The 27223-nt window shown below is 39.0% G+C and overlaps 2 protein-coding genes across 2 annotated transcripts; both read left to right on the top strand.

Moving 5' to 3' along the window:
- Window positions 1-9208: 9208 nt before the first annotated feature.
- On the top strand, window positions 9209-13147 carry LOC131249392 (bifunctional pinoresinol-lariciresinol reductase 2-like). Its single transcript, XM_058250150.1, has 5 exons — window positions 9209-9394; window positions 9913-10059; window positions 11702-11951; window positions 12039-12242; window positions 12984-13147. Exons 1-5 carry the CDS (start codon window positions 9209-9211, stop codon window positions 13145-13147), a joined length of 951 nt encoding a protein of 316 aa, XP_058106133.1.
- Window positions 13148-21427: 8280 nt separating this feature from the next.
- LOC131249385 (bifunctional pinoresinol-lariciresinol reductase 2-like) lies at window positions 21428-26384 on the top strand. The gene is made up of 5 exons (XM_058250138.1): window positions 21428-21553; window positions 22145-22291; window positions 23212-23461; window positions 23546-23749; window positions 26221-26384. The coding sequence occupies exons 1-5, from the start codon at window positions 21443-21445 to the stop codon at window positions 26382-26384; spliced, it is 876 nt and encodes a 291-aa protein (XP_058106121.1). The 5' UTR covers window positions 21428-21442.
- The last annotated feature ends 839 nt before the right edge of the window (window positions 26385-27223 follow it).

Genomic DNA, 27223 nt, shown 5'->3' with positions numbered 1-27223 from the left:
TTTGTTCTGTGTTTGTTTTGTCTAGATTTGATTTTCTCTTGTTTGTTTCAAATTTGTGGTTTGCTTCTGTGATTCTCTAATAGGTGGTATCAGAGTTAACGTTGGGTTTCGAGTTTGAATCTGAATCATGTTGTCAAATGGATCAAACGTGAATTATGTAATGGAGAAGTTCATTGGTAGAAATAACTTTGAACTATGAAAGGTGAAAATGAGTGGCCTTCTATCTCAACAAGGATTGCAACATGCTTTGGTAAGGTGAAGCGTCCTGTGTTTATGAGCGATGAAGAGTGGGATGAACCTAATGAGCGATGAAGAGAGATGAAGCGTTGTAACGCCCCGTGTTTTCAGAAACCGAGTATATGACTTGTTCTCCAAAAACTCGAGTATTAACCTTTAAAGATAGTCTAATTTAGGTATTTTTTTCTTTTTCTTTCAGAGCTAGCAGTTTAGGGAAAGATGGACAAGTCAAACATAAAAAAAAAATTTTATTTGCATTTAGCATATACGAACGTCTGCCCATAATGACTTATACAAACTAATGTCTCAATAATTACAATTACAAAATGAAATAATATCGCATGTGAAACAAAGTAAATTATAACAAATCTTGAGTTGTAAAATCACGTAGTAATTCTTAACAATACAATCATTCATCCTTGACAATTGTACTCTACTCCTCATCAATATGAACACGAATATCATTTAGGCCACCTGCACTGCCTGTATGGTTATATATTCAATGAATGAGTGGCCAGCTCAGTGTGAATTCCCCTCAAGATTATACACCGCTGCATTAGGTAAGCATAGTTATAAACAAAAAGGCATTTAAAACAATACACGATGTAGTCTTATTAAATGCATGGATGTGTAAGTGCACATCAATTGGGGATGCTCATCCAGTTGGCTTTTAGGCAAAACCCATGCATGTGCCCGGTCACCAGCGAAAGTACATCGTACATGCGTAGTGCCAAGCTCACCGAAAGTGAGCCGATAGTCGATGGTCTGGAGCTAGCAAAACGATATCACGACTAAGGGCATGTGCTACAACATCCAGAATTAGCCACCTGTCATTGCTTGTATGCTATGAATGCATGATTAGCCCAACCATTATTATTCTATTTACAACCAGCCAATTTAAGAAGCTCAAAGGTCACTATGGGGGTTTCATCACCTAGCGTAGGCCGACAGCTCGAACATAGTGTCCTATGACCATCATCCCCAGCTTATGGGACTACCACCTTAGGATGTTTAATGGAAACTCATTGACTAGTGGTCAATCAAATTCAATATATGGGGCTTACAATCACATGGTTATGTAGAAATAAATCATTAAAGCCACATAGGGGAAATAACAAATCGAAATCATATAGGAAAATTATCCAATCGAAGCCGCATAGGGCAAATACAAAATCAATGCGATAAAAAGACCATCCTCAAAAGCCACTTAGACACAACAACCTATGGATGGTAGGCCCACATTAGTATTCCATTTAAACCATCATCAAGTAACTACTGAGTCGAAAGTCCATCATAGTCACAATCAATCAAGTTACATCCCAAGTTTAGGTGTACATCTGTAAGTGGGGTTCTCCTACGATGTACCAATTCAAGTCTCATGAACAATCTACAAGTATGAGAAAATATATGAGTACAACATATAAATGTTTATACAGGATAAATATTGAGCAAGTAATCTAGCATTCAATCCCAATGACTAGCACATGTGATTATAAGATAAGGACATCAATTATCAACCAAAATTGAAATAAAAACTATCACTTAAGCTAATGGAAAAATGAAAAACTCAAGGGGAAGAAATTATCACCTTATGAATCGAATCACCAACTAACGTTGCTAGGAAGCGCGTGCGCGCCCTTAGCGAGTCAAATCCTACCACAAATTATGAAATTATGCGGTTAGATCAAAGTTCTTCACATTATTTATGGTTAAGATTATAACCTGAGGTTTGGATTACCTAGATTTATGGTTTCATCCCAGAGTTTGGTTCTAGGCTTAAATTTTAGGATTTGAATGCTAATTTATGTAAAATTAATTATCATGTTAATTTATAACTATAACAAAATTATTAATATTAATGATAGAATTAATATTAGCTAATCATGGCAATAATAATCATTATAATGGTAGTAACCAGTACACTTCTGCTATCAATGATAATATTTAGGAATGATGAGTAAAATTCTAATAACTAAAGTTGTAGTTTTACATATAATAACTAATACTAGTATAAGTAATCTGCTAGTGGCTAATCATGTTTAAAAATCATGATAATTATGGTAATACCAATAACAATAATTAAAAACAATCTACTTTGGGGAGAAAGTTGACTTACATTGGTCGGTTTGGCAGCTCAACTCTATGCAATTTAACGTGGCTTGGAGGCAAGCATCGCCCCTTGACTTGAATCAAATTAAGCAACACCTTACCTACACACTCTTCTTTCTCTTCTTTTCTCTCTTCTTCCTCTCACTCACTCTCTTTGTCTCTCTCTTTCTCTTGTTTCTTCCTCTCTTTTTTTTTTCAACAACCTACGACTGGACTCAACCCAGCTAAACTCGATTTTAGCTGAGTTGACTCGGCAGCATGCATCATCCTTTGCTTCTCTCCTTTCCTCTCTTTCCTTCTTTCCTATTCCTCTACTTCCTCCTTTCTTTCTTCCCATCTTCTCCTTCATTCTTCTGCTGGAAGTCTAACAATGGACGCCCGACTCGTCCTGACTTGGGACGGACTTGGCAGCAAGTCAAGTTGACTCAGAGGGTGCAATCACCCGACTATCTCCTCTCTCTCTCTCTCTCTATCTCTTTCTCTTTTTTTTTCTTCTTCCTTGTTCCTTCCTATTTTCTTTCTTTTCTTCCTTTTTATCAGCATTAACAAGCTTGGGGCTCAACCTGACCAAGTCCGAGCAAGTCAGCGACTCGGTTCAGGTTGGGCCAGTGCAGCACAACAACAGTTGACTACTCCTCTTTCGAACTCTCTCTCCTTCCACTTGCTTCATCCCCAATCTTTTTCTTCCTCCACATTCTTTCTCTCTCTAGCAGTTGTTACAACAGCCCTTCCAAACCCGAGCAAACTCACCCGATAACCCAGCTGAGGTAACAGAGAAGAAGGGCGCCATTAATGGCATTCTCTTTTGCATTGCTTCTTCCTTCATTCCGGTTCTGGTGGAAGCTTTGGCTAAGCTCCAGTGAGCTTATATACACTTGTTTTTGAAGCTTGGGAAAGGTTAGAGTGGTGGGTTCGAGTTTGGGAAGATGGCGGCTAGTTTCTCGGGTTTCTTTGAAAGGGATGGAAAAGAGGCATTTTCTCCTCCTCCTTATAGAAAAACCTAACCCTCTTAGGCCGTTGGATGAGTATGAACAACCAGGATTCAATATGCTTTGCTATGGCCCTAAATACAGTCGGTGATGCAAAATTAGCCGTGGTTTTGGCTCATATAGGGTGAAACAGAGGGTGAGATCTACCTATATGGATGACTAGGATGGGCGGACACAAAAAGGATGCGGATTGCTAGCCCGGAAGCAAATGAGAGAAATGGAAACTTTTCATTTTCGGGAGATGCCGCACGCCTGCGTCTATCGTGCTAGAAATTGTGTGCATGCACACGTGCTCCAAGGTGTGAATCTGAGTGGGGTTCGTTTAGACGCGGGCCCTTTATCAGATGGACGGTTCGGATCTTCCATCTAGGCAGTGTAGGTAGGCCACTGATCAAAACACGGAAGACTATCCATCTATTGGTAGAAAATAGAAAGGAAGGAAGAAAATTCCTTCTTCGACCATTCCTCGGTCAAACCTATAAATGTTATCTTATCTAGCTCATAGAATTGTCAAATTTTGTAGTGCCAAAACCTCTTGGAATCTGTATCTTGTGTAGCTCAACGGTATATCATCCTTACCTACATTCAAGTACAAGAACAAGAGACTCTACATCAAAAACTTCAAGTACAAGAATAAGAGATTCAAGTACAACGCCAAGTACTAGATCAACTTTTCAAGTTTCAACTATATTAAGACAATGTAATTTATTTAAAGAATTCAAGCTCAAGTAATCTTCTCAAGTAAAAACTCAAAGTCACAAGGTCACTGCTTCAAGCTCATCTTCGAATATACAATGATAAGCTTCAAATACTTCAAGATAAACTATCAACCGAAGCGAATGATGTTTCAATGTTCAATTTTTACCTATAAGGTATGAATGACCCTAAATTGACCATAGGTTAGGTCATATTAATTACATTCTTATTTTGGGTCATGATATAATTTTATAGACTTTTTCTCAATTAGTCCTAGCTTATGTTTGACTAGTCCAACTACTGGCTCGACCAGTCTAAGAATTTTCTTGACCAGTCCAAGGTTTGTTGTGGATTTTCGGAATTCTGTTGGACCCTCGACCAGTCGACTGAATAGTGCTGGACCAGTCGAGTAGGCTCGACTCAAAGTTCAGCAACCTTTTAGGGTTCCACTCGACTCGAGTGTATGGCTCGACTAGTCGAGCAGGCCACTCGACCGGTCGAGCTAGCCACTCGACCAGTCGAGGATCTATCTTATCCTATTGTGCCTGAAATTTAGAATTCTTGTTGGTCCTTTGACCAGTCAAGTTGACCTCTAGGCCAGTTGAGTGAACAGTTTTTTCACCTATAAATAGAGCACGAATTTCAAAGTTTGGTAAGTCATTTAAGCAAAATCAAGACACCACTCTGAGAGATAAGTTTGTGATATTCTTAAGCTATATTGTGCTCGTTTAATATTCTTTTTTAATTAGCTTTTTGTATTTGATTTTGAGTTCTCTATTCCAATCTTATTTGAAGAAGGGATTTAAGTTTTTTCCATTTCTTGAAATCAAAATCAAATAAAGCTAGCCTAAAGTGATTTAATCTAAAAATCATTTAGAACCTTTTCATAAGTGAGTTTGGACATTGAACATCTACTTTGAATTGGTTCTACCGGGCTTCATCAAAGGAGAATATCCAGATAAGTATATTTACATTTTTGTAAATTTCTTTTGGGTTTTTGAGGTTGTGCTAGGAAAAATCTCCTTTTGGTTTGTCTGAGGTGATCTAGAAAATCTCATTGTATGGGGTTTTTGAATTGTGTAAGCCCACTTGAAAGACACAATTGTGAAGGTTTTTGGTAAACCTTGAAAAACCTATTTCATAGTGAAAGCCAATATTTCAAGAGAGAGGATATTGGGAGTGGAGTAGTTGTGTGGTTATTTTTTAACAGTTGGTGTACACACAAACGAACCAATATAATATCTGGTGTAGTGGTGGTTTGTTGATTGTGGCTTTGTGTGAATGTTGTAATTTTTCTTTAAGCCTTCGTGGAGAATGTTGTAATCTATTTTATACAATTGTGGGAATGCTGTAATAGCTTAGATTATTTTTTTGTTATTTTTATTTTCCTCTGTATTGGTTTGGGATTTTGATACATAGACCGTTCTAAAAATCAAGTTGTCTTACCATAAGCTATTGGTTTTTGGTGTAAGGTTGTCCTTAGAACAACATCTGTATCAACCTCTCAATACTTGTGCATTTGAGGTTGCTATTTATTTCTGCTTTGTGGGATTGATGAGTACTATATTTAGTTATTTCTTTCTAATTCCACATTAAAAATTTTTAATTTGGCATAGTCCTATTCACCCCTCCTCTAGGACTCTTAGCTCGGCCTTTTCAAAACCCGGTTTGACCAAGGCTGTGATTCAATGCACAACGGGTGCATTCTCCTTTCGTGCACTAGCACTTTGAGGTGAGGCCCATCGTGATGCTTACATGAAATCTACACCGTTCACTTGTTTAAGGGGGTTCTAGTCGGGACTACTGTCTGAATGATTTGTAGATCCAACACTTGGGTGGGCCCCACGACTCGATTTTAATCATATTTGTGGATTTGCCTCGATCTAATGGTCAGATTACATCCAAACTTATTATCTACGGTAAAAAGGTCCATGGGACCACTTAACTAGAATTTAGTGGCTGGATTATGGATCATATGGCCAAATACACACCTTTAATATTAAATATCCTTTTTACAATATTTTTAATAATAATAATAATAATGTTATTATTATTATTATTATTATTTTTTATTATTGTTATTATTATTATTATTATTTTCTAAGTTGTTTATCATCATTTACATCTTGATCAATGCCATTTATTTACTCAATCAACCACCTATATGGCTTTGATAAGAAATATTAGATTTTTTTAAATTTGTAAGTGAGTCATACTAAGTAAACGTCCACTTATCAACTCTCGACATCCTAATGACTCAATTAATTCAATGGTTTAATTGACTCATCTTTAGTTATTAATAGTCCTAGGAACCCTAAGAAGTATTTATATGTGATCTGGTAGTCAAACATGGGAGTAGATGATCCAGTTTGTGTTTTCAAAGGATGGATAATCCAACAGGGTGTTGTAACCTGATGAACGGTGGATTTTGTGATCCATAAATTTAAATCTACGATGGTCGGTTAGATTTGTCTATCCATGAAATTAGAATTGATCCTAAGAATAGGTTTTTCTAACGACGTGATGGTTCATCTTGAAGAATAACGGATGGATAGCTTGATGTATGGGTGTGGACTGCTTTCAATGGTCGGATTTTGACTGGAATGCACTTGAATGTTCGTTTGGGCTAGGTTTGTACTTATACTAAATTGGGTTACTCAGTAGCACCCGAGTATGGAAAAGTATGGGGCGTTACAAGCGTCCTGTGTTTATGAGCGATGAAGAGGGCTACTACCTTGATCCAATTTTGTCTAGCTAAAATGTTCTCTATAATGTCTCGAATCAAAAGACCACCGCATGGGTATGGAAAAAATTTGATAGTTTGTATATGAAGAAATCTTTAAGCAATTGTCTATATCTTAAGAAATAGTTCTACAATTTTAAAATGATGGAAGGGTTTGATATCAATGAACACAATAACACATTTAGTGAATTGCTTTACAAATTGACAAATGTAGAGGTGAAGATCGAAAAAGAAGATCAATCCCTATTCCCTTTAAACTCTCTTCCACCATCTTAGGAGAATCTCGTAGATACTATGTGCCACTATAGACTTCAAAACTGTCATCTCAGCCCTTCATGCGAAGAAGTTGAGAAAGAAGGACATCGGTGAGGGTTCTTTTATGGATGTGTTAGTTGCTAGGGAAATGAATTTTGATCGAGAAAAGGGTAACTCACGATTGAGATCCAAATTAAAGGGTAAAGATATAAGATAATTAAAGTGTTGGAACTGTGAGATACTGTGACATAAGAAAAAGATTGTCAGAGTCTTAAAGCTAAAAGGGAGAGAAATCAGATAATGCGTCAAAAGAGGCTAACGTAGTAGAATCCAATGAGAAAGTTAATGGTAGTGATGTTTTTATCATCCAAATCTAGGTATATCAGTGTCGAGTGGATTTTATATACAAGGCTTTATACCTCATGATTTTTCTGCGAGATTGGTTCACTAGTTACAATGAGTGCGATGGTGGACATATGTTTATGGGCAATAACATTGCCAATAAGGTTGTTAGTGTTGGATCGATGCGCATCATAATGTTTGTTGGGGTGGAGTGTATCCTGACGGTGATATGTTCCTGACCTAAGGAAGAATCTGAAATCTCTTGTGGCACTTGGGTGTAAATTTGCCTGTTTAGATTGTGTCCCAAAAGTTTCAGGGCTTTATGATCATTGCTCAATTCCTACATTTAAACTGTTGATTTTAATATATGCAAGTATTGTATATATGATAAACAATCACAACTATCTTTTATGTCGGTAAAACATATTTATAAATAGATACTTAATTATTTGCATTCGGATGTATGAGGGTTATTGCCCGTTGTTTTTACTAGGGGGCCATCATTTTTTTTGTTTAATTCATAAATAACTACTCAAGAAAAATATGTGTTTATTTTCTGAAGTGTTCGGCACATTCAAAGTGTAGAAGGCAATGATTGAGAAGCAAATAGGGTAAAAACCAAAAGTCTTATGGACATACAAATGTGGTAAATTCACTTCAAAGGAATTTAACCAGTTTTACAAAGATAAGGAGATTACGAGGTATAATACAGTAAGGCACACACTATAACAGAATGATGTAGTAGAATAGATGAATTAAACTCTTTTGGAGAGAGCCCAAAATATGTTGAACAATGCAACATTGGGCAAATAATTATGGACTGAGGCTATTAATATGACTTGTTATCTTGTGAATCGGTCCCTGTCTATGGAGATAGACTATAAGATTCTGTAAGTGTGGAGTGGTCATAATGCAGATTACTTACAGTTGCGCGTATTTGGTTATGATGCTTATTCTCATGTACCGTTAGAGATAACTTAGACCAAAGAGCGAAGAAGTGTACTTCTGTCTAATATGGTGATGTTATGAAAAAATATAAATTTTATGATTGGGTCACATGGAAGATCATGATTAGCCGAAACATGAGATTCGATAAAGATTATTCCTTGTTTGGCAATGAAAAGAATGGTCCCAACCAACATTGTAGGGGATATTTTTAAAATTAGAAGTTTTTTCACACACCTGATGTTTCAGTTCGGTAGAAAATTTGAGCGGTGAAGATGGTGGGCCATACAAAGAAGATCACTAGGAGGGAAAATTGGAACAATCTGTTCATCGGGCGGGCCTCACGCGTACATTGAGTAAGACCACCCACTATCCATTGATTCCTACGGGCCATCCCACCCTTTTAAAATATATATATATATATGTTTTAAAATAAATTTGGAAATAGATTTTTCATTTCATGTCGGAAAGTTTACAGGATGAATGGACCATCCTCCTTTTCACCGCCGGTGATTTTTACGGTACGGCCCACCTTTTGCACAGGAAATAAACCACTGTCATGCAACGTTTTATGTGATCCTTCTACTAAATTCTCATGTAAGGTTATTGTAGTCATTTCCCGTATGAGGGCAATTGGGTAGTTTTATGGAACTGATCTAATAAGCATCCAAAGGGAGGAATCAAGACCATCGGTTTTAGCTCAATTTCTATCGTTTATCAATTCATTGGTTTTCAACATGTTTGTGTAAAATACAAAATATAGAACATTTGTTTGTTTGATGGTCCCTTGCATATGTGCGTGTATAAATGCCTGATCATATCACATTCTCTTCAAGTAACCAAAAATATTCATTATTGGAGGATTTGTTTTGCTTGACAAGTGAGAAAAGAAATGGGAGGAGAGAAAGATAGGGTTTTGATCATTGGGGCCACTGGGTACATAGGAAGAAGGCTTGTCAAGGCTAGCATGGCCCTGGGCCATCCGACATTCGCCCTTTATCGACCGGAGATCGCATCGGATGCCGAAAAAGTCCAGATGCTCATCGGATTCAAAATGGAGGGCGTGACACTTCTTCAAGTACACCAAATTACCCCATTTTGTTTCTATTGTTTTACTTAAAATTTGGTTTTGTTTCTTCATTCTCTTTGAATCTTTGTTATGTAGCCCACTCTGATTGTTGGTCTGAAATTTGTTGGTTGATAAACCCATGCATGCTGCTGCATGGAAGGATGATCTAGACCATCCATTCAACATGTTGTGGACAACTATACAAATATAGAGGCGAACAGTAGTGTGTTTAGATGGATGGTGGGAGATCCATGCAAATGATGTGAGACCAGTAATTGAAAGGTGGTCCCGAGTTTAGCAGACGGGATAGTCGAACATTGGTTTTCACCTCTTTGCTTGCCCCTTTAAATAATCTAGAAAATGGTCTTATGGTATTAAAGTACTATCTCATCCCATTCAGTAGAATCCTTGTAAGTGGTTGGGGTAATATGGGAAGGATCATCACTAGATGGCCTACAATGGGCCATTTGTTAATAGTCCCTCAATCCCACAAGAATGCTAATTCAGATGAACTCATTAATTTGCAGGGTTCCCTTGAAGATAAAGATAGCTTGGTGGTGGCATTAAAGCAAGTAGATGTTGTGGTGTCAGCTGTAGCTGGAAATCACCTCAGGCATGCTATCCTCGATCAGCTCACTCTCATTGAAGCCATGGAAGAAGTGGGAACTATCAAGGTTTGCCATTTCTCTATGTTACACTTGGAGGTGGTGAATACTTTAGATCATCATCTTGATGGTTGACAGTTGCATTATTTGTGAAGCATTATGATATTTAAGAATGTGGAGAGTGTCCATCTAGCCAACGCAAATCCTATGCATATGTTCCACACTGAAATCGCATGTTTAAACCATCGATCCAAACATCCAATTGACTGGCCAAATCTTGAATGGGCCATATTGTCAAAATGGTAGGGATCAGGCTTCCATGACTATCAGAATTTTGTTGGTCAGATGGCGGGCATCATTTGATTAGGGTCATTTTTGGGCTCTGGCCCATGCAATAGGTGGTTCATTGTCTGGACGGTGTAGGCTGACGCTGATGCACTGTCAAGGCTGGATAACTAGGAATGGAGCGATAGATGACAAAGATGCCAAAGGGGCGCGGATTGGGTACTATCCCCACCCGTCCCGTGCTGGGAACGGACAGGGGCTCTGAGGGGCCATCGTGATGTATGGGTATTATCCACACTGTCCATCCATTTTTCATATCAGTTTAGGGTATAAGCCCAAAAATGTGGTATTTCGCAAGATTAAATGGACCACACAGTGGGGATTAAACATTTACCGTTGAAATTTTTTAGGGGTCACAGAAGTTCTGGAACAAGCTGATATTTGTGGTTCCCCTTTAAAAAGGTCTATTTGACCTTATGAACAGGTTGGATGGTAATTAATCATCACGGTTGGCCCTAGGAAGGTTTCAACCGTGGGTGTAGTTATCACCGCTGCTTCCTGTGGTGTGGTCCACGTGAACCTTGGATCTGCCTCATATTTTTTTTACAAACTAAAATAATATGGCACAATGGATGGACGGTGTGGATAAAACTTACACATTACGGTGGCCCCTCAGAGGCCCTGTCCGTTCCTAGTTAGGGACGGGCAGGGGTAGTTCTCAATCCGCGTCCATGCCAAAGATACTGCAAGATTACTCAAATGCGGATTATTTAAATGGGTATTGTATGAGGGCACCTTCGAAGTTACAAGACAACTCGGGACACTCCGAGTCAACCTGGTCAGGTTATGGGCCTGATCAGTTGGTCTGTTTAACCATGCAGGTGCTTGTTTGCTGGTCAACTAAAAAATCAGCTAACTCAGCCTGGTTTTAACGAGTCAGCAAAGTCACAGAAAAGGCATTTAAGTAAATTTATGACCCACCCGGTTGACTCGACCCAGTGAGTGACCGAGTCACAAGCCAATTCCAGGTTTGCAAACTATGGTTATAATGCTCTTAACATGTGGCGTATAAATAGGATTGATTCTATGAAATGACACCTCACAACGACACGTGGACACATATGGTTCAGATCTATGACCAATCCACGGTGTGACCCACTTTTTGATGAACCAATTGAACGGTTTTTTCTCGTTATTAAGTGTCACTGTTGATTGTATATTTTTCTTACCGAGTCACCGAAAGCCCTTGAATTGGTAGCTTGGATCATCCGATCGGTATGTTTTATGGGGAATGGCACATCCATGTTAAGGCCCAGAGGATGAACCGTCTGGATCCACTACAAGTGTACCAAATTTTCTAAAATGACCAAGCAAATCATTGTGGTGATTTTTAACGGTTGATATAACTACTGATGGTCCCATGCAGCGGTTCCTTCCCTCTGAGTTTGGGATGGATGTGGATCTGATGGAGCACGCAATCCCCCCTGGTGAATACGTTTTCAAGGACAAACGTGTGATTCGGCGGGCCATTGAAAAGGCCAAGATCCCCTACACTTACGTCTCGGCCAACTGTATGGCTGGCTACTTCCTGGCTGCTCTGGCGCAGCTGGGCCACTTCATGCCACCCACCGATCATGTCTACATCTATGGCAACGGCGATAAGACCGACAAGGATTGTAAGTTCCACTCTATCTGGGCCACCCCTATCTATTTTTCGATTGCTAACTCAGACTGCTGATAGTTGTTTGGTATTGAGGTGGCAGGTATTTGGGTGGATGAGGATGACATGGCAATGTATGCTATGATGGCCGTTGATGATCCACGGACGCTGAACAAGACTCTCTATCTCCGTCCACCTGCTAACATACTGACCCAGATGGAGGTGGTGAAGATCTGGGAGAAACTGATTGGAAAAGAGCTGAAGAAGACATTCGTTACACAGGAGGAATGGCTTGGAAACATGGAGAGTACGTAACAGACACTTGGATCCTTGTGATTGGATTAGGGGTTGTGAATGAAATGAAGGGTGGTAATGCGTCCTGATCACCGACTAGTGTGGGAGATTTCCAAAACAGTTCTCCAGATTGGAAGATCATAACCACTCGATCAGTGGACTATAAGTTGATGGTTAACAGAGAGCTGATCACCAAGAGGCAACCGTACACCTTGTGGTACCGTACCATCTTCCCCCAGATCAGGGCTGTGAAAAGTACAGGCCCCACTATAAACATCACCCTTCTCAAAAATCAGACTGATCGGCTCACTAGGTGGGTCACACCCGTACGTTGAGTCAGATCGTCGGTTTCCTACGTGTGGCCCACCTGCGAGAGTAGGGTCGTCCTGGTTTTGTGCATGTGATCTTCACGACTTAGCCTATCGTTTTCATGGTGCAGATTTATTGCACAAATGATATGTTGGTACCTTGACAGTAGATTATCAGCTTCTCAACGGGATGATATAACAATCAGGACAAACATCCCAATATCAGGACTGCATATAATCAACAGGACATTTCGGTTGCAAAGAACTTTGGGGCATTCTCTCTGTCCACAGTGGGGCCCATCAGATCAATGATCGGTGTAAAAGAACCATGGGCTCCACTTGTCTAGATGATGCATGAGGACCTTTTTTTTTTTTTTTTTAATTTAAATTTCTCATGAGGAGAAGAATAGTTGTGATCTGTATAACCTTTTATGTTTTGGATGCAGAGATGCCACCTCCACTGCAAATCGGGGTGGCCCACCTGTACCAGATCTTCTACCATGGGGACTTGGAATTCGAAGTGAAAGGTCCACATGGTGTGGACAGCCATGACCTGTACCCGGACTACAAGTACGTCACTGCTGAAGAGTACCTCAAGCGTTTTGCCTAAGCTCTTATTATTAGTTTCGAAATTACCATTATATATTTAAAGATTTGGCGCATGAAATAGTGAGTAAAGAAACGTAAGAGCCTCCTAAATTTCTAATGGCCCTTTCAGAACGAAATTCTATCAGTTATTTTTCCTTAACAGTGGGTCCCCTTAAGTCCTAATGTTATCCATATGATTAGTTGTCCCCACCTGAACAGTGGGCCTCCTTAATTGCTACTGATAGTAGTTGGGCTCTATTTTAACCCAACTTTTAAAAAAGTAAGGGCAGTGGGCCCACATAAAATCATGACCAGTGACGGTCGCAAAGTAATGCCATTCATAGCCATAGTGATATTTTGACATGGGAGAATCTTATTATTAATGTTCTGGATTGGGATCATGGAAAATGTCTCACCTATCATTCTACTTAGAATTGTATTGTGCATTACCATATATTCATTCATCAATAACATGCCGCCAATGAAAAATAAGCATGTATGATACGACCGATATAAAAGCACAATGAAAAGAATTATTTTATCATTTCATCTCAAAAATACTTTATATTTGGAGTTTTCCATTAGCCATGGGTCGTCACAAGAAAAGACATAGTGATAGAACCTTTCCATCTCGATGCAAGTTGCATATGTGACCTAAAACTTTATTGTGAATTTACATAACATCTACTTCATCCATAAGTTGCGCCCTCATGTTGTGACTTAAACCCGTTATAAAAAACTAAGTGGCCCATTTCACAGGGAAGAATGGAGATGAGTCATACACCATCAAAACCTTGCTAAGACCCACTATAATGTTCATATTCTAGCTCCCCGTACATACGATTATTAGAAAGGAAGAAACAATATCAGCCCGATCCAAAACTTAAGTCCGGCCCAGTAGGGTTTGAATGGTGGACGCCTTCATTCCCAGTGTTTCCTGTGGTGTAGCTAACTTGAGTTTTATACCAGTCTTATTTTTTGTCTCACTTCCGAAGATAATCTGGCACAAATGATGGACAGATATTTGAATGTCACAAAGGTATCCGTGGGCCCACAAATCTTTTGGTTGTACGGCTCCCTCAGTCTCCCCTCTAAATCCCGATCAAATCTGTGCAATATATGACTGCCCTTCACGGTGCCACAAATTTTTTAGATCAAGACACTCTGAATGGAATTGTCAAAGGTCGAGAATGCCATTTCAATGGTTTGAATAGCCTAAAAGCGTAAAAATGGGACTATTGATATTTTCAACAGTAGTAAGCCATGGCTCACTTTTTTCCCTTCGTGGGACCCACATGTACACTAGATCCGTCAGAATTTGGGGCCACACCCTAAAATAAGATGGTGAATATGATGGATGGCTCAGATTTGCAACAAGCATTATTAAAGTCGGCCCCACCACCTCATACCACCTCATTTCCTGGACTAGTAAAAGTACTACGTAAAAGAAAAAGTTGCTAGTTAAAAAAAAAAAATTGAAGGATAAATTCGTCAATACAAAAATACTCCGGTGAAAGTGTACAACAAACTCATGGCAAGCGGTTTGGGGCTAGCGGTGAAAACAGATGACTGTTTTCGAAGAAATAGTTCTAAAATAACAGTTTTACTCTCCATATGCCAAACCAAAGGCGGGTTAAGGAAGAAAGCCCTCATAAAAATAGAAGAAGATACTCCTCTGACGTCAGTCACTCCTTCCTACAACAACTTTATAATACACGCAATATTCAAATTTATTATACACGGGAAAGTTACTTAATACCCTTGCAGGGGATGATGCTTGATATGGAGGCACCCAGAAATCATACATCGCATGCATGAACTCAAATTAAGTAGATTAAGTTTTTGGGATGTGACCCATGTTGTAGAGAGCTCAAGCAGCAAAAACTTATGGGCTGCGCCCCAATTCTTTGTGATATACATTCCATCCATTTTTCAGATTTAAGGGCCGATTTGTTTCACCAATTATAGGGAATGGACAACAATTATAAATTACTATACTCATCTCCTAACAAAAGCAACATCTGAGTGTCGTTTCTGTGTTTGGTTTATTCACGATAAAAATGTATTGATGACATTTTTAATTACATTAATTAAACATCAAATCATTAAAAAAAAAAAAAAAACTAATATTACTGTTTGTATGGTAGATTTTTGGCATAATAACAAGAAAAAATGAAATAATTATAAATTCATTTATGTATCTTCTAAATACATCTACAGTTGAGGAATGATTTTATTATTTGGTTTTGCAGTGGTAAGAACCTAATGATGATACATTTCCTTCACATTACTAGGGTAATTTGTGAAAGAAACGGACTCTAATCTCAAACAGGTCACACCACATAACAATAGGGATGAGGATACCAACTAGTGAAGCCTTGGGACCACTTTTGATGTTTATTTGCCACCTATCCAATTCATATGATGGGACCTAACCACACGCAATGAAAGGAGAGCACAAATATCAACTTGATTCAAAACTTTGTTGGCCCCAAAAAAGTTTCAATGGTAGGCTTCCCCATCCCATTTTCGTAGTTGTATGTATGTCTCACTTGATTGTTGCATGATTTTTGGGCTATATCCTAGCATGAGCTAGTGCAACTTACGTCCACAGTGGATGTTACATGGATACTATGGTAGGTTTCACAGATTTTTGTTGCCTGCCCTATATAATGTGTTGAAGGAAATCCATGTCCAAATTGGAAACCCCATGTTGCCAAGTCACAGTCCCAAAATCAAACTGGTTGAACATTAATTCTAATTTATGATTCTAATGGATCATGACACTTTTGCTATTCAATCAAACACAAGTTCTCAGTCGTGTGCTCAATTGGTGCCTCGAGTTCTCCGTTATATGCTCCTTATATAGATTGGGAGGCGGCAACTACATTCAGTTTCTTTGCTGGCATGGGATCCTCAAAGGTTACAGGATCATATCACAACCTATCCAGATTTAAATTTCTTTTAACCTTCATAGTCATCATGAAAGCACTATTCATATCTGGGATGTTTTCCATTTTAGCAGGATTATATGAGACGGTCTCACTAGGGGATTGTGATAGACTTCCTATCTCGACTGGTTTTTATAAGCTTGTCGAGCATGATGCTTTGACCAGACATGCCACTTGTATGAGGGCTACGTGCCCTTTGTTGCAGTGTCTCGTCTATGAGCGTGCATCCAACTCTTAGCCATTCTATTTTTGCAGCTGACGTGTTGTCGAAGGAAATGAGGTGAAAGGTATCTTGAAGGTGCGAGTATGATTTCGTTCTTCGTTCATACGTAGTACCGATACATGGTAACATGGGCGTGCTAGGAGAAGTGTAAATAGGCACACATGCAAAACAACAAAAGATGAATAATAGAAGTTGACACATGTGACACATTTGCGGTGCTTTGTACATGTGAGGCCCAAGTGAAGATTGACAGTGGCGCATTGGTGACAAAATAGAATGGACAATGGGACATTTGGATATGTGATACATGTGAGGCAATGGGAGACAGGCAGTAGTACATGTGAGAGAAAGTGAGAAATAGTGTTTCCCACCAATTTTAATAATAATAATAAAAACTCTTTACAAACGATAGAAAATTACTTTCATGAGAAATGATCTTTCCTTTCCATGAATCTAAAAGCAAGCTCACTCACAGAGAGGGGGTCATTGATCAAACACATGTAACCATATTTTCATAGCCTATTGGATTACTGACATAGAAAAGAGCATGAAACAATAATGAGAAAGATCATTGTCTTCTTCAAGTAAGTAAAACCTTGAATCCAAGAGATAAAAAGAAAAATTCAATTTTTATTATTATTCAATTATGTTCATACTTTCCCATTACATCACTAATAAAGAAAAAACAAAACCCTCATTAGGAGTCCTAATTTGAGTAAAATAAAACTTACTTGAAATAATAAATTTTACAAAAAATAAAAAGTCCTAAATTAATCATGCTGGATGATTCCTAACATGATTATAATCAATTTCTAAGAAGACAACATATACAATTTTATAAAAAATAAAAAGTCATAAATTAATTGTGTCAGATGATTCCTAGCATGATTATAAGCTTTCCTAAGAAGATTGCATATACTAAATCTTTAAAATGAAAGAGATTCATCAAAATTAAAAATTATTAAAAATAATAAGTTTTTTTTTTTCAAAAATAATAAATTTGAACAAGAAGGAAGTGTTTTCTCACGAAATGGACAGACAAGACCTGCGACGCAAGTGGGTTAACCTCAAATGGTTGGTAAGAGCAAAGATTGATAAGTTGTTCGTCTCGTAACAATACTCGGATCAAAAGTCATAGTCGATTTACGGTTCACACTTCAAACGCCAATTTCTGCCTTACAGATTGAATTTCTTCGAACTGGACGTACTTGGAGCCCAGTTACGTCATGTGTTATGTAGGACTGGGCCTGGATCTGGCAAACTATATCCACTTTTGTTCAATCTTCTTTTGGTCTAGTTGTGCCAAGAATATGTCAGTGGCCCACTCTACATCAATCCCATCCACTCTAAAAGAACTTGACATCGAGTGATTTATCGGATTCGGTTCATGATACTTATATAGATCTGCTACATTGAACGTTCACGAGATCTTTGTGTCCTTGGGGAGATCAACGACATAGGTATTATCATTGGTTTTCCTAAGTTGCTTATGTTTATCAGCCTCTTCCATGTACTTGGCGTTGGACTATTGTAAAATTTTCTAAACATTGTCATGCATAGTCGCGATCCGGTTTGTCATATTTTTCATTGCAACATTCATTCTTAGTAACTTAGGTAACTGGAACATGTCAACTATATGCTTGGGAACTCAACCATATACAATCTCGAATGAGGATTGGCCAGTGGACTGATTTTGCATGTTCTTAAAGGCGAACTCCACACAAGCTAGATTAAGATTCCACTACTTAAGCTTACCATTAAAGATACAACATATGAGGTTCCCAAGGTAAATGTTGTTCGATGTCTTCAATATGAATGGAATAGGGGTTTGTCAATGTCATTGACAGACCACTCGATCATATCGAGAAAATCCCTATGTTCCCCCTATGCTCGCAAGACAATTTTTGGGGCATTCTTCGATCCCATTGAAGGTGGCTTTGATCCCATCAACAGACCTTGATGGTTGTTGATCCTATCGAAGGTCTTATTGACGGAATTGTACGATTTTGTGAAAGTGTAAATTTTGTTTCCTAATTTGGTTGTAACACTATATAAGCAAGGTGTAATCAGGATTATGATATGCTAAGATGTTCCTAAGGTATTATATAGCAGAGAAAGGGTTTTGTAAATGGATTTTTAGGTTTCTTGGATTGGTATGTCTATTCATCTCTTTTAATTTTGATTTCATAGTGGATTTGTTGTCGCTTTGTGCCATAATTTTTTTTTCCAGCAAGAGTTTGTTCATATAAATTTATGTGTTCTCTATGTTCTTTATATGCGTTTGATTTTCTCTTGTTTGATTTGAATTTGGTGTTTACTTTCATGATTTTTCAACAAGTGGTATCAGAGCTAATGCTAGGTTTTGATTTTGAATCTAAAATATGTTCTCAAAGGGATCAAACATGAAGTACAAAACAAAAGGTTTTACTGGTAGAAATAAATTTGAGCTATGGAAGGTGAAGATGATAAGCCTTCTAGTTCAACAAGGATTACAACACGCTTTCCTTGGTAAGGTAAAGTGTCTTGTATCGATGAGTAATGAAAATAGAGATGAACTTGATGAGAAGGATACTACCTCAATTTAATTGTGGCTAGTGGATAATGTTCTCTATAATGTCTTGGATCAAAAGACCATTGTAGGGATATGGATAAAACTTGATAGTTTGTACATGAAGAAATCCTTGGGCAATTTTCGTATCTTAAGAAACAATTATACAAGAATTTCTCGTATCGTCAACCTGTTAAACTCTCTTGCATCGTCTTACGAGAATATCTCCTGGACACTATGTGCCATGGTAGGGAGATCATAGACAACGAAATTGTTATCTCAACCCTTCATGCGAAGCAGTTGGGAAAGAAGGACAGTTGCGATCAGGGTTCCTCTATGGATGTGTTGGTCGCTAGGGGAATGAATTTTGATCGGAAAAATGGTAACTCACAATCTAAATCCAAATCGAAAAGGTAAAGGCAAGATAAGGTGATGGAATTGTGGAATGATGGTACATATGAAGGATTGTCGGAATCCTAAGGCTTGAATGGAGAAAAATTGGATAATATGATGAAAGAGGCCAACACAGTGGAATCAAGTGAGAAAGTTGATGGTGGTATTGTTCTGACCACATCCAAATCTGGATATCTCGACAACAAGTTGATTTTGGATATAGGGAGTACGTCATACCACATGATTTTTCAACGAGATTGGTTCATTAGTTATAACGAGTGCAATGGTGGACAAGTGTTTATGGGCAATGGTATATATTGCCTATAAGGTTATTGGTGTCAGATTGATGCACATTAAAATGTTTGATGGGACAGAGCGTATCCTGATGGATGTGAGACACGTTCCTGACCTAAGGAAGAATCTAATATCTCTTGGAGCACTTAAGGTACTTAGGTGCAAATTCACCGGTTCAGATCGTTTTCTAAAAGTTTCAAAGGGGGCACTTATAGTGATGAAAGCGCAGTGGAGCGGTAACCTTTATAAGTTGATCGGGAATACCATATCGGGTGGAGCCATAACATCTGTAGCGGAATCCACATTAGCATATTTGTGGCATACGCGTCTAGGCAACATGAGCAAGTGCATTATGAATGTATTTTTTGATTATTTCTTAATTCTTGCATTTAAAAGTGTTGATTTTAATATATGCGAGCATTGTATATGTGGGAAACAATTATAATTATCTTTTAAATCGGTAGAACATATTTATAAAGGGGTACTTGATTATATGCATTCGAATGTATGAAGGCCGTCGCCCGTTGTTTTTATTGGGGGTCATCGTTATTTGTTTCATTTATAGATGACTAATCTAGGAAAGTATGCATTTATTTTCTAAAGTGTTGCCACATTCAAAGTGTATGTCAATGGTTGAGAAGTAAATATGACAGAAACCAAAAGTCTTAAGGACATACAATAATGGTGAATTCACTTAATAGGAATTCAACTAGTTTTGTAAAGATGAAGGGATTGTGAGGTGTAATATAGTAAGGTATATACTAGAGCAGAATCATGTTATGGAATGGATGAATCAGACTGTCTTAGAGAAAGTTCGAAGTATGTTGAGCAATGAATTATTGACTAAGGTTGGTAATATGACTTATATTATTTTGTGAATCAATCTTCGTGTATGACAATAAATTATAAAATTCTAGAAGAAGTATAAAGTGACCATGATGTAGATTACTCACAATTATGAGGTTTTTTTAAAAATAAAAAATAAAAAAATCTTATACTTAGTTTCATATACCATCGGTCAAGAGAGATAAGTTATACAAAAGAGCAAAGATATATACCTTTTTGTATTATAGTGATGGTGTGAAGGGATACCGGTTGTATGACCGGGTCATGCGAAAAATCATGATTAGCCGAATGTGAAGTTTGATAAAAATTTCTGATTCCACGGTGAAGGGAATGGTCTCATACAAAGTTGTACATGATATTTTTGAAATCAGATGTTTTTGCTCCCTCACGATGTTTCAGTCCAGAAGAAAATTCCAGCGGTGAAGATGGTGGGCCATACAAAGAAGATCACTAGGAGGGAAAATTGGAACAATACGTTCATCAGGTGGGCCTCACGCGTACATTGAGTAAGACCATCCACTATCCATTGATTCCTACGGCCTATCCCACCTGATGAAATGACCATCCTCCTTTTCACCCCCCGATGATTTTTACGGTACGGCCTACCTTTCGCACGGGAAATAAACCACTGTGTGTGAAGGTTCACATGCAACGTTTTATGTGAAGATCCTTCTCCTAAATTCTCATGTAGGGTTATTGTGGTCATTTCCCGTATGAGGGACAATTGGGTAATTTTATGGAACTGATCTAATAAGCATCCAAAGGGAGGAATCATGACCATCGGTTTTAGCTCAATTTCTATCGTTTATCATATCATTGGTTTTCAACATGTTTGTGTAAAATACAAAATATAGAACATTTGTTTATTTCATGTTCCCTTTCATATGTGTGTGTATAAATGCCTGATCATATCACATTCTCTTCACGTAAGCAAAAATATTCATTGTTGGAGAATTTGTTCTTATTAGCGAGTGAGAAATTAAAGAAATGGGGGGAGAGAAAGATAGGGTTTTGATCATTGGGGCCACTGGTTACATAGGAAGAAGGCTTGTCAAGGCTAGCATGGCCCTGGGCCATCCAACCTTCGCCCTTTATCGGCCAGAGATAGCATCGGATGCCGAAAAAGTCCAGATGCTCATCGGATTCAAAATGGAGGGCGTGAGACTTCTTCAAGTACACCAAATTACCCATTTTGTTTCTATTGTTATACTTAAAATTTGGTTTTGTTTCTTCATTTTCTTTACTTTTTTTTTTTTTTTTTTTTTTTTTGTTATGTGGTCCACTCTGAATTTTTTTTTTTTTTTTTTAATCATAAATTTGCTGGTCGATAAGCCCATGGTGGGCCCATGTGGCTTCATGGAATAGGATGATCCAGACCATCCATCCAACATATTGTGAAGTGGGTGGATAACTATACAAATATAGAGGCAAACAGTACTTACTGTGTTTAGATGGATGGTGGGAGATCCATGCAAATGATGCGGACCAGTTATTTAAAGGTGGTCCCGAGTTTAGCAGATGGGATCGTAGAACATTGTTTTTCACCTCTTTACTTGCTTAATCTATTGATTAATCATCCCTTTAAATAATCAAGCAAATGGTCTTATGATATTAAAGTACTATCACATCCCATTCAGTAGAATCCTTGTAAGTGGTTGGGGTAATATGGGAAGGATCATCACTCGATGGCCTACAATGGGGCATTTGTTAATAGTCCCTGAATCCCACCAGAATGCTAATTCAGATGAACTCATTAATTTGCAGGGTTCCCTTGAAGAAAAAGAAAGCTTGGTGGAGGCATTGAAGCAAGTAGACGTGGTGGTGTCAGCTGTCGCTGGAAATCACCTTAGGCATGCTATCCTCGATCAGCTCACTCTCATTGAAGCCATGGAGGAAGTGGGAACTATCAAGGTTTGCTGTGTCTCTCTGTATGTTACACTTGGAAGTGGGGTACACTTTAGATCATCATCTTGATCGTTGACAGTTGCATGATTTGCGGAGCATTATGAGATTTAAGAATGTCGGGAGTGTCCACCTAGCCCATGCAAATCCTATGCATAAGCTCCACACTCAAATCACGGCCGGGTTTAAACCATCTCTACCGTCCAAACAGTGTATCTGCCTCATCTTTGGGTTTACATCCTTAAAAAATATGGAACAATGGATGGACGGTGTGGATAAAACCCATACATTACGGTGGCCCCTCAAAGGCCCTGTCCGTTCATAATTAGGGACGGGCAGGGGTAGTTCTCAATCCGTGTCCATGCCACCGATGCTGCAAGATTACTCAAAAGCGGATTATTGAAATGGATACTGTATGAGGGCACCTTCGAAGTTACAAGACACTTCGGGACTCGCAGATTCAAACTGGTCAGGTTATGGGCCTGGTCAGTTGGACCATGCAAGTGCTGATTTGCTGGTCACCGTACGTGGATTCGAAGGGATTCGAGGGGATTCGAGGGGTTTCAAATCCCCTGGTTGTCTGGGGGTTTCCAATCCCCACTTTGAGGGGTTTTGTAATTCACGGTGAGAGCTTGGATTACACCTAAAATCATTTCAATAATTGAAGGTGTAACATGTGTGTCACTATATACTATCATTCTATTGGGCACATGTGGATCATACCTGAAAGGTAGGATGGTGTAATGATCACAGTAGCCCATTGGATCATCCAATCGGTATATGCTTTCTGGGGAATGGCTCATCCATGATAAGACCCAGAAGATGAACCGTTTGGATCCACTACAAGTGTGCAAAGTTTTCTAAAATGATCAAGCAAATCATTGTGGTGATTTTTAATGGTTGATAAAACTACTGATGGTCCCATGCAGCGGTTCCTTCCCTCTGAGTTTGGGATGGATGTGGATCTGATGGAGCACGCAATCCCCCCTGGTGACTATGTCTTCAAGGACAAACGTGTGATTCGGCGGGCCATTGAAAAGGCCAAGATCCCCTACACTTACGTCTCGGCCAACTGTATGGCTGGCTACTTCCTGGCTGCTCTGGCTCAGCTGGGCCACTTCATGCCACCCACCGATCATGTCTACATCTATGGCAACGGCGATAAGACCGACAAGGATTGTAAGTTCCACTCTAACTGGGCCACCCCGATCTTTCTATTGCTAACTCAGACTGCTGATAGTTGTTTGGTATCTGACGTGGCAGGTATTTGGGTGGATGAGGATGACATGGCAATGTATGCTATGATGGCCGTTGATGATCCACGGACACTGAACAAGACTCTCTATCTCCGTCCACCTGCTAACATACTCACCCAGATGGAGGTGGTGAAGATCTGGGAGAAACTTATTGGAAAAGAGCTGAAGAAAACCTTCGTTACACAGGAGGAATGGCTTAGAAACATGGACAGTACGTAACAGACTTAGATCCTTGTGATTGGATTAAGGGTTGTGAATGAAATGAAGGGTGGTGGACATGAGTCCTGATCATAGACTATTGTGGGAGATGCGCCCATAAAGATTCTCAAGATTGGAAGATTATAACCAGTCGATCAATGTCCTATAAATTGACGGTTAAGAGAGATCTGATCACCAAGAGGCAATGGTGCAACTTGTCATACCGTACCATTTCCCTCCAAAAATGCTACTTGTGCAGGAAATCAGGGCCGTGAAAACTACACGCCCCACCATAAAGTTCTGCCTTGTAAAAAATCAGTCTGATTGGTTCACCAGGTGAGCCACACCTGTATATTGAGTATATTGAGTCAGATCGTCGGATTCCAACATATGGCCCACCTGCGAGAGGACCGTCCTGGTTTTCGTGTCACGTGATCTTCATGATGCAGCCTACCATTTTCATGGTACAGATGTCCTGCACAATTGGCTGAAAAGGATGGTACGGCACCGTAAGTTGTGGTAACTTGGGACGCGGATTGCCTGCTTACGCTGTCAGTAGCGAGGCTGCTACTGGATGGTGCTCCGCAAACCCGATCATGACTTTATGTTTTATACGGAAACGGATTGCCAGTGGGGCTGAAAGTCGGCTGGTTGGGTCGGGTTGGTGATCATTCCTGGCCCAACTCAAGGTTTCTACACGTCAAGCCTAACTCAACCTCGTATTGAAATTTCTCATCCCAAGCCTAACCCAAGTGAGCTCGGTCAGGTTTGTTGGTTTCGTTTGAAATATTTACGTTAATATTTTTGTTATTATATTAGTCTACTATATTTCAATATATGTTTTATTTTTTTTTATACCTATGATTTTATTAATTATATATATAGTTATTTATTGTAAAAAACTTCGTACTTTCTAATAATAATAAAAAAAAACTAAAATATAGGACTACTTTAAAAATCATGTTGTGTAGTACACAATCTATTTAAGAGAGAGAAATGTAGCATATTTTGTTAGCTTGAGTCATCAGAAATGGCGTGGACCAATGAGACCTGATGGCATTGGAATTTCCTATGCCTTCAACGCAGACGATCCATGCTCAATTATCATTTATAACTTATATATCGATTGAGTTTGGGTTCGGGTTGAGTCAGGTAACCCGAGACCTTAACCCAAGCCCTACCTAACCTTTATCGGGTTTGTGTTTATATAGCTCAAGATCTAGACAAAACCTGATATATCTTACCTGAGCCCAGCACAACCCAATGTTGGGTCAATCACTAACCCGCCTAACTTTCAGCCCTACTTGCCGGTACCCAATGGCTAGTGGTCGGTTCTTTGCGGCCCCCACTATGATGTGTGTTTCATCCATGCCGTCCACCCATTCTTCCCGATCATTATATGGTAAAGGCCCAAAAATGAGGTTGATCGAAATCTCAAGTGGACTACATGGTGTTGATTAAACTCTCACCATTAAAAACTTCTTGGGGGACACAAAAGTTTTGGATTCAGATTATATATATTTTTTCCCTTCATCCAAGTAATGTATGACCTAATTAACAGGTTAGATGTCAAATAACTATTACAATGGGCCGTGGGAGGTTTTTAATGGTGGACATTCAATCACTATTGTTTTCTCATGGTGTGGTCCACCTGAGATTTAGATCTATCTTATTTTTGGTATCAAGCCCTAAAACTATCTTTCAAAATGGATGGACGGCGTGAATAAAACACATACTCATGGTGGGGTCCACATAGCACCGACCACTAGCCACCTAACTGGTGGCAGCGTTAGTAGCCAAACCGCGCGTCCGTTTTATCCACGCCTGCCTATCTATTTTCCCAGGTAAATCCAAATCTCAAGCGGACCGCACAATGAGAAACAGTGGTGATTGAAGGCCCACCATTAAAAAGTTCCTACTGCGCCTACTGTAATGTTTATTTGCCATCCAAACCGTTGATTAAGTCACGCAGACTTGAATGAAGGGAAAGCACAAATATTATCTTCTCCATAACTTTTGTGGCCACCGAGAAGTTTTTATTGGACCACTATTTCCTATGATGTGGTCCAATTTAGATTTGAATCTACCTCATTTTTGGGATCACGGCTTAAAATAATCTAGGAAAATGGATTGAAGGAGTAGATAAAAGCATACATCATGTTGGGCCCACAGAGCACCATGGCATCAGTAGGCAATCCGAGTCCCGTACCCTGTCTACAGATGTTTAGCTTCTCAAGAGGATGATAAAACAATATGGACAAACGGCAAAGGTCAGGATCGCATATAATCAATAGGATCAATAAGATCTTCTGGTCGTAAAGAATTTTGGGGCATTCCATTTTCACGGTGGGGCCCATCAGATCAATGATCTGTGTAATCGAACCACGGGCGCCACTTGTCTGGATGATGAATGAGGACTCTAATGATTTCTCAAGAGGAGATGAATGGCTGTAATCTATGTAATATTTCTTGCTATTGATGCAGAGATGCCGCCTCCACTGCAAATTGGGGTGGCTCACCTGTACCAGATCTTCTACCATGGAGACTTGGAGTTTAAAGTGAAGGGCCCACAAGGTGTGGACAGTCATGACCTGTACCCGGACTACAAGTACGTCACTGCTGGAGATTACCTCACGCGCTTCGCCTAAGCTCTTATTATTAACACGGAAATTAAGGTTGTATTATTATTATTATTATTATTACATACACCCATGCACACACCACATGGGCCCTTAAGCCATGATCTTAGTCTTGAAATGCAGGCTGTTTACCACTGAGCGGTGGGTTGGAATCCCTTTATGGTTGTATTTGAATATTTGTCTCATGTAATAATAAGCAGGTGATATTAAGGTCCTCCTAAATTCCTAATAGCTCTTTGTCAATGAAATTATATTGGTTATTTTTACTTATTTACATCCATATTGTTGTTGTCCTCACCTGAACAATGGATCCCTCAATTTACGCTGATAGTAGCTGGTCCCCCTTTCCGACTGCGCTTTGGTGGTGACCCCCTCAGTATCCAAATCTCCATACTGATAGGTGCTGTGGACCCCACCATGATGGATATGTTTTATCCATGCCATTCTGATACAGGGATGAATGTGATAAGGTCATTGGGCGCAACTCCTAGAAATTCATAGGAGGACATGAGGTCGAGCACTGTCTTCCTTAAGAAGATAACTATTTCGAATCCACGGAACTTCTTTGGACTCCTCACATAGACTTCTCGAATCCACAAGGAAAGAAAGCAAGAGAATAGAAATAAATTCTAATAAATTTGAAATTGATTAATGAATACAAAAATAAAATAAAATGAGTTCACAACCCTTTAAATAGGAATACCAAGCAATGGAAAAGAAATCAGAATTATGCTATAACTAAAACTCTTAGAAATCACGACGTACTATAAATAGTAAATTTACTTTTTATAGTAAGTTTCTTATGTGGTTTAACCATGTTATTCTCCTAATTATTTTAAGCACTTTTC

This window comes from Magnolia sinica, chromosome 1 (genome assembly GCF_029962835.1).
Source record: "Magnolia sinica isolate HGM2019 chromosome 1, MsV1, whole genome shotgun sequence".
Taxonomy (NCBI): Eukaryota; Viridiplantae; Streptophyta; class Magnoliopsida; order Magnoliales; family Magnoliaceae; genus Magnolia; species Magnolia sinica.
Note: the sequence above shows the minus strand (reverse complement) of the source record. Positions and strands in the feature narration are given on the sequence as shown.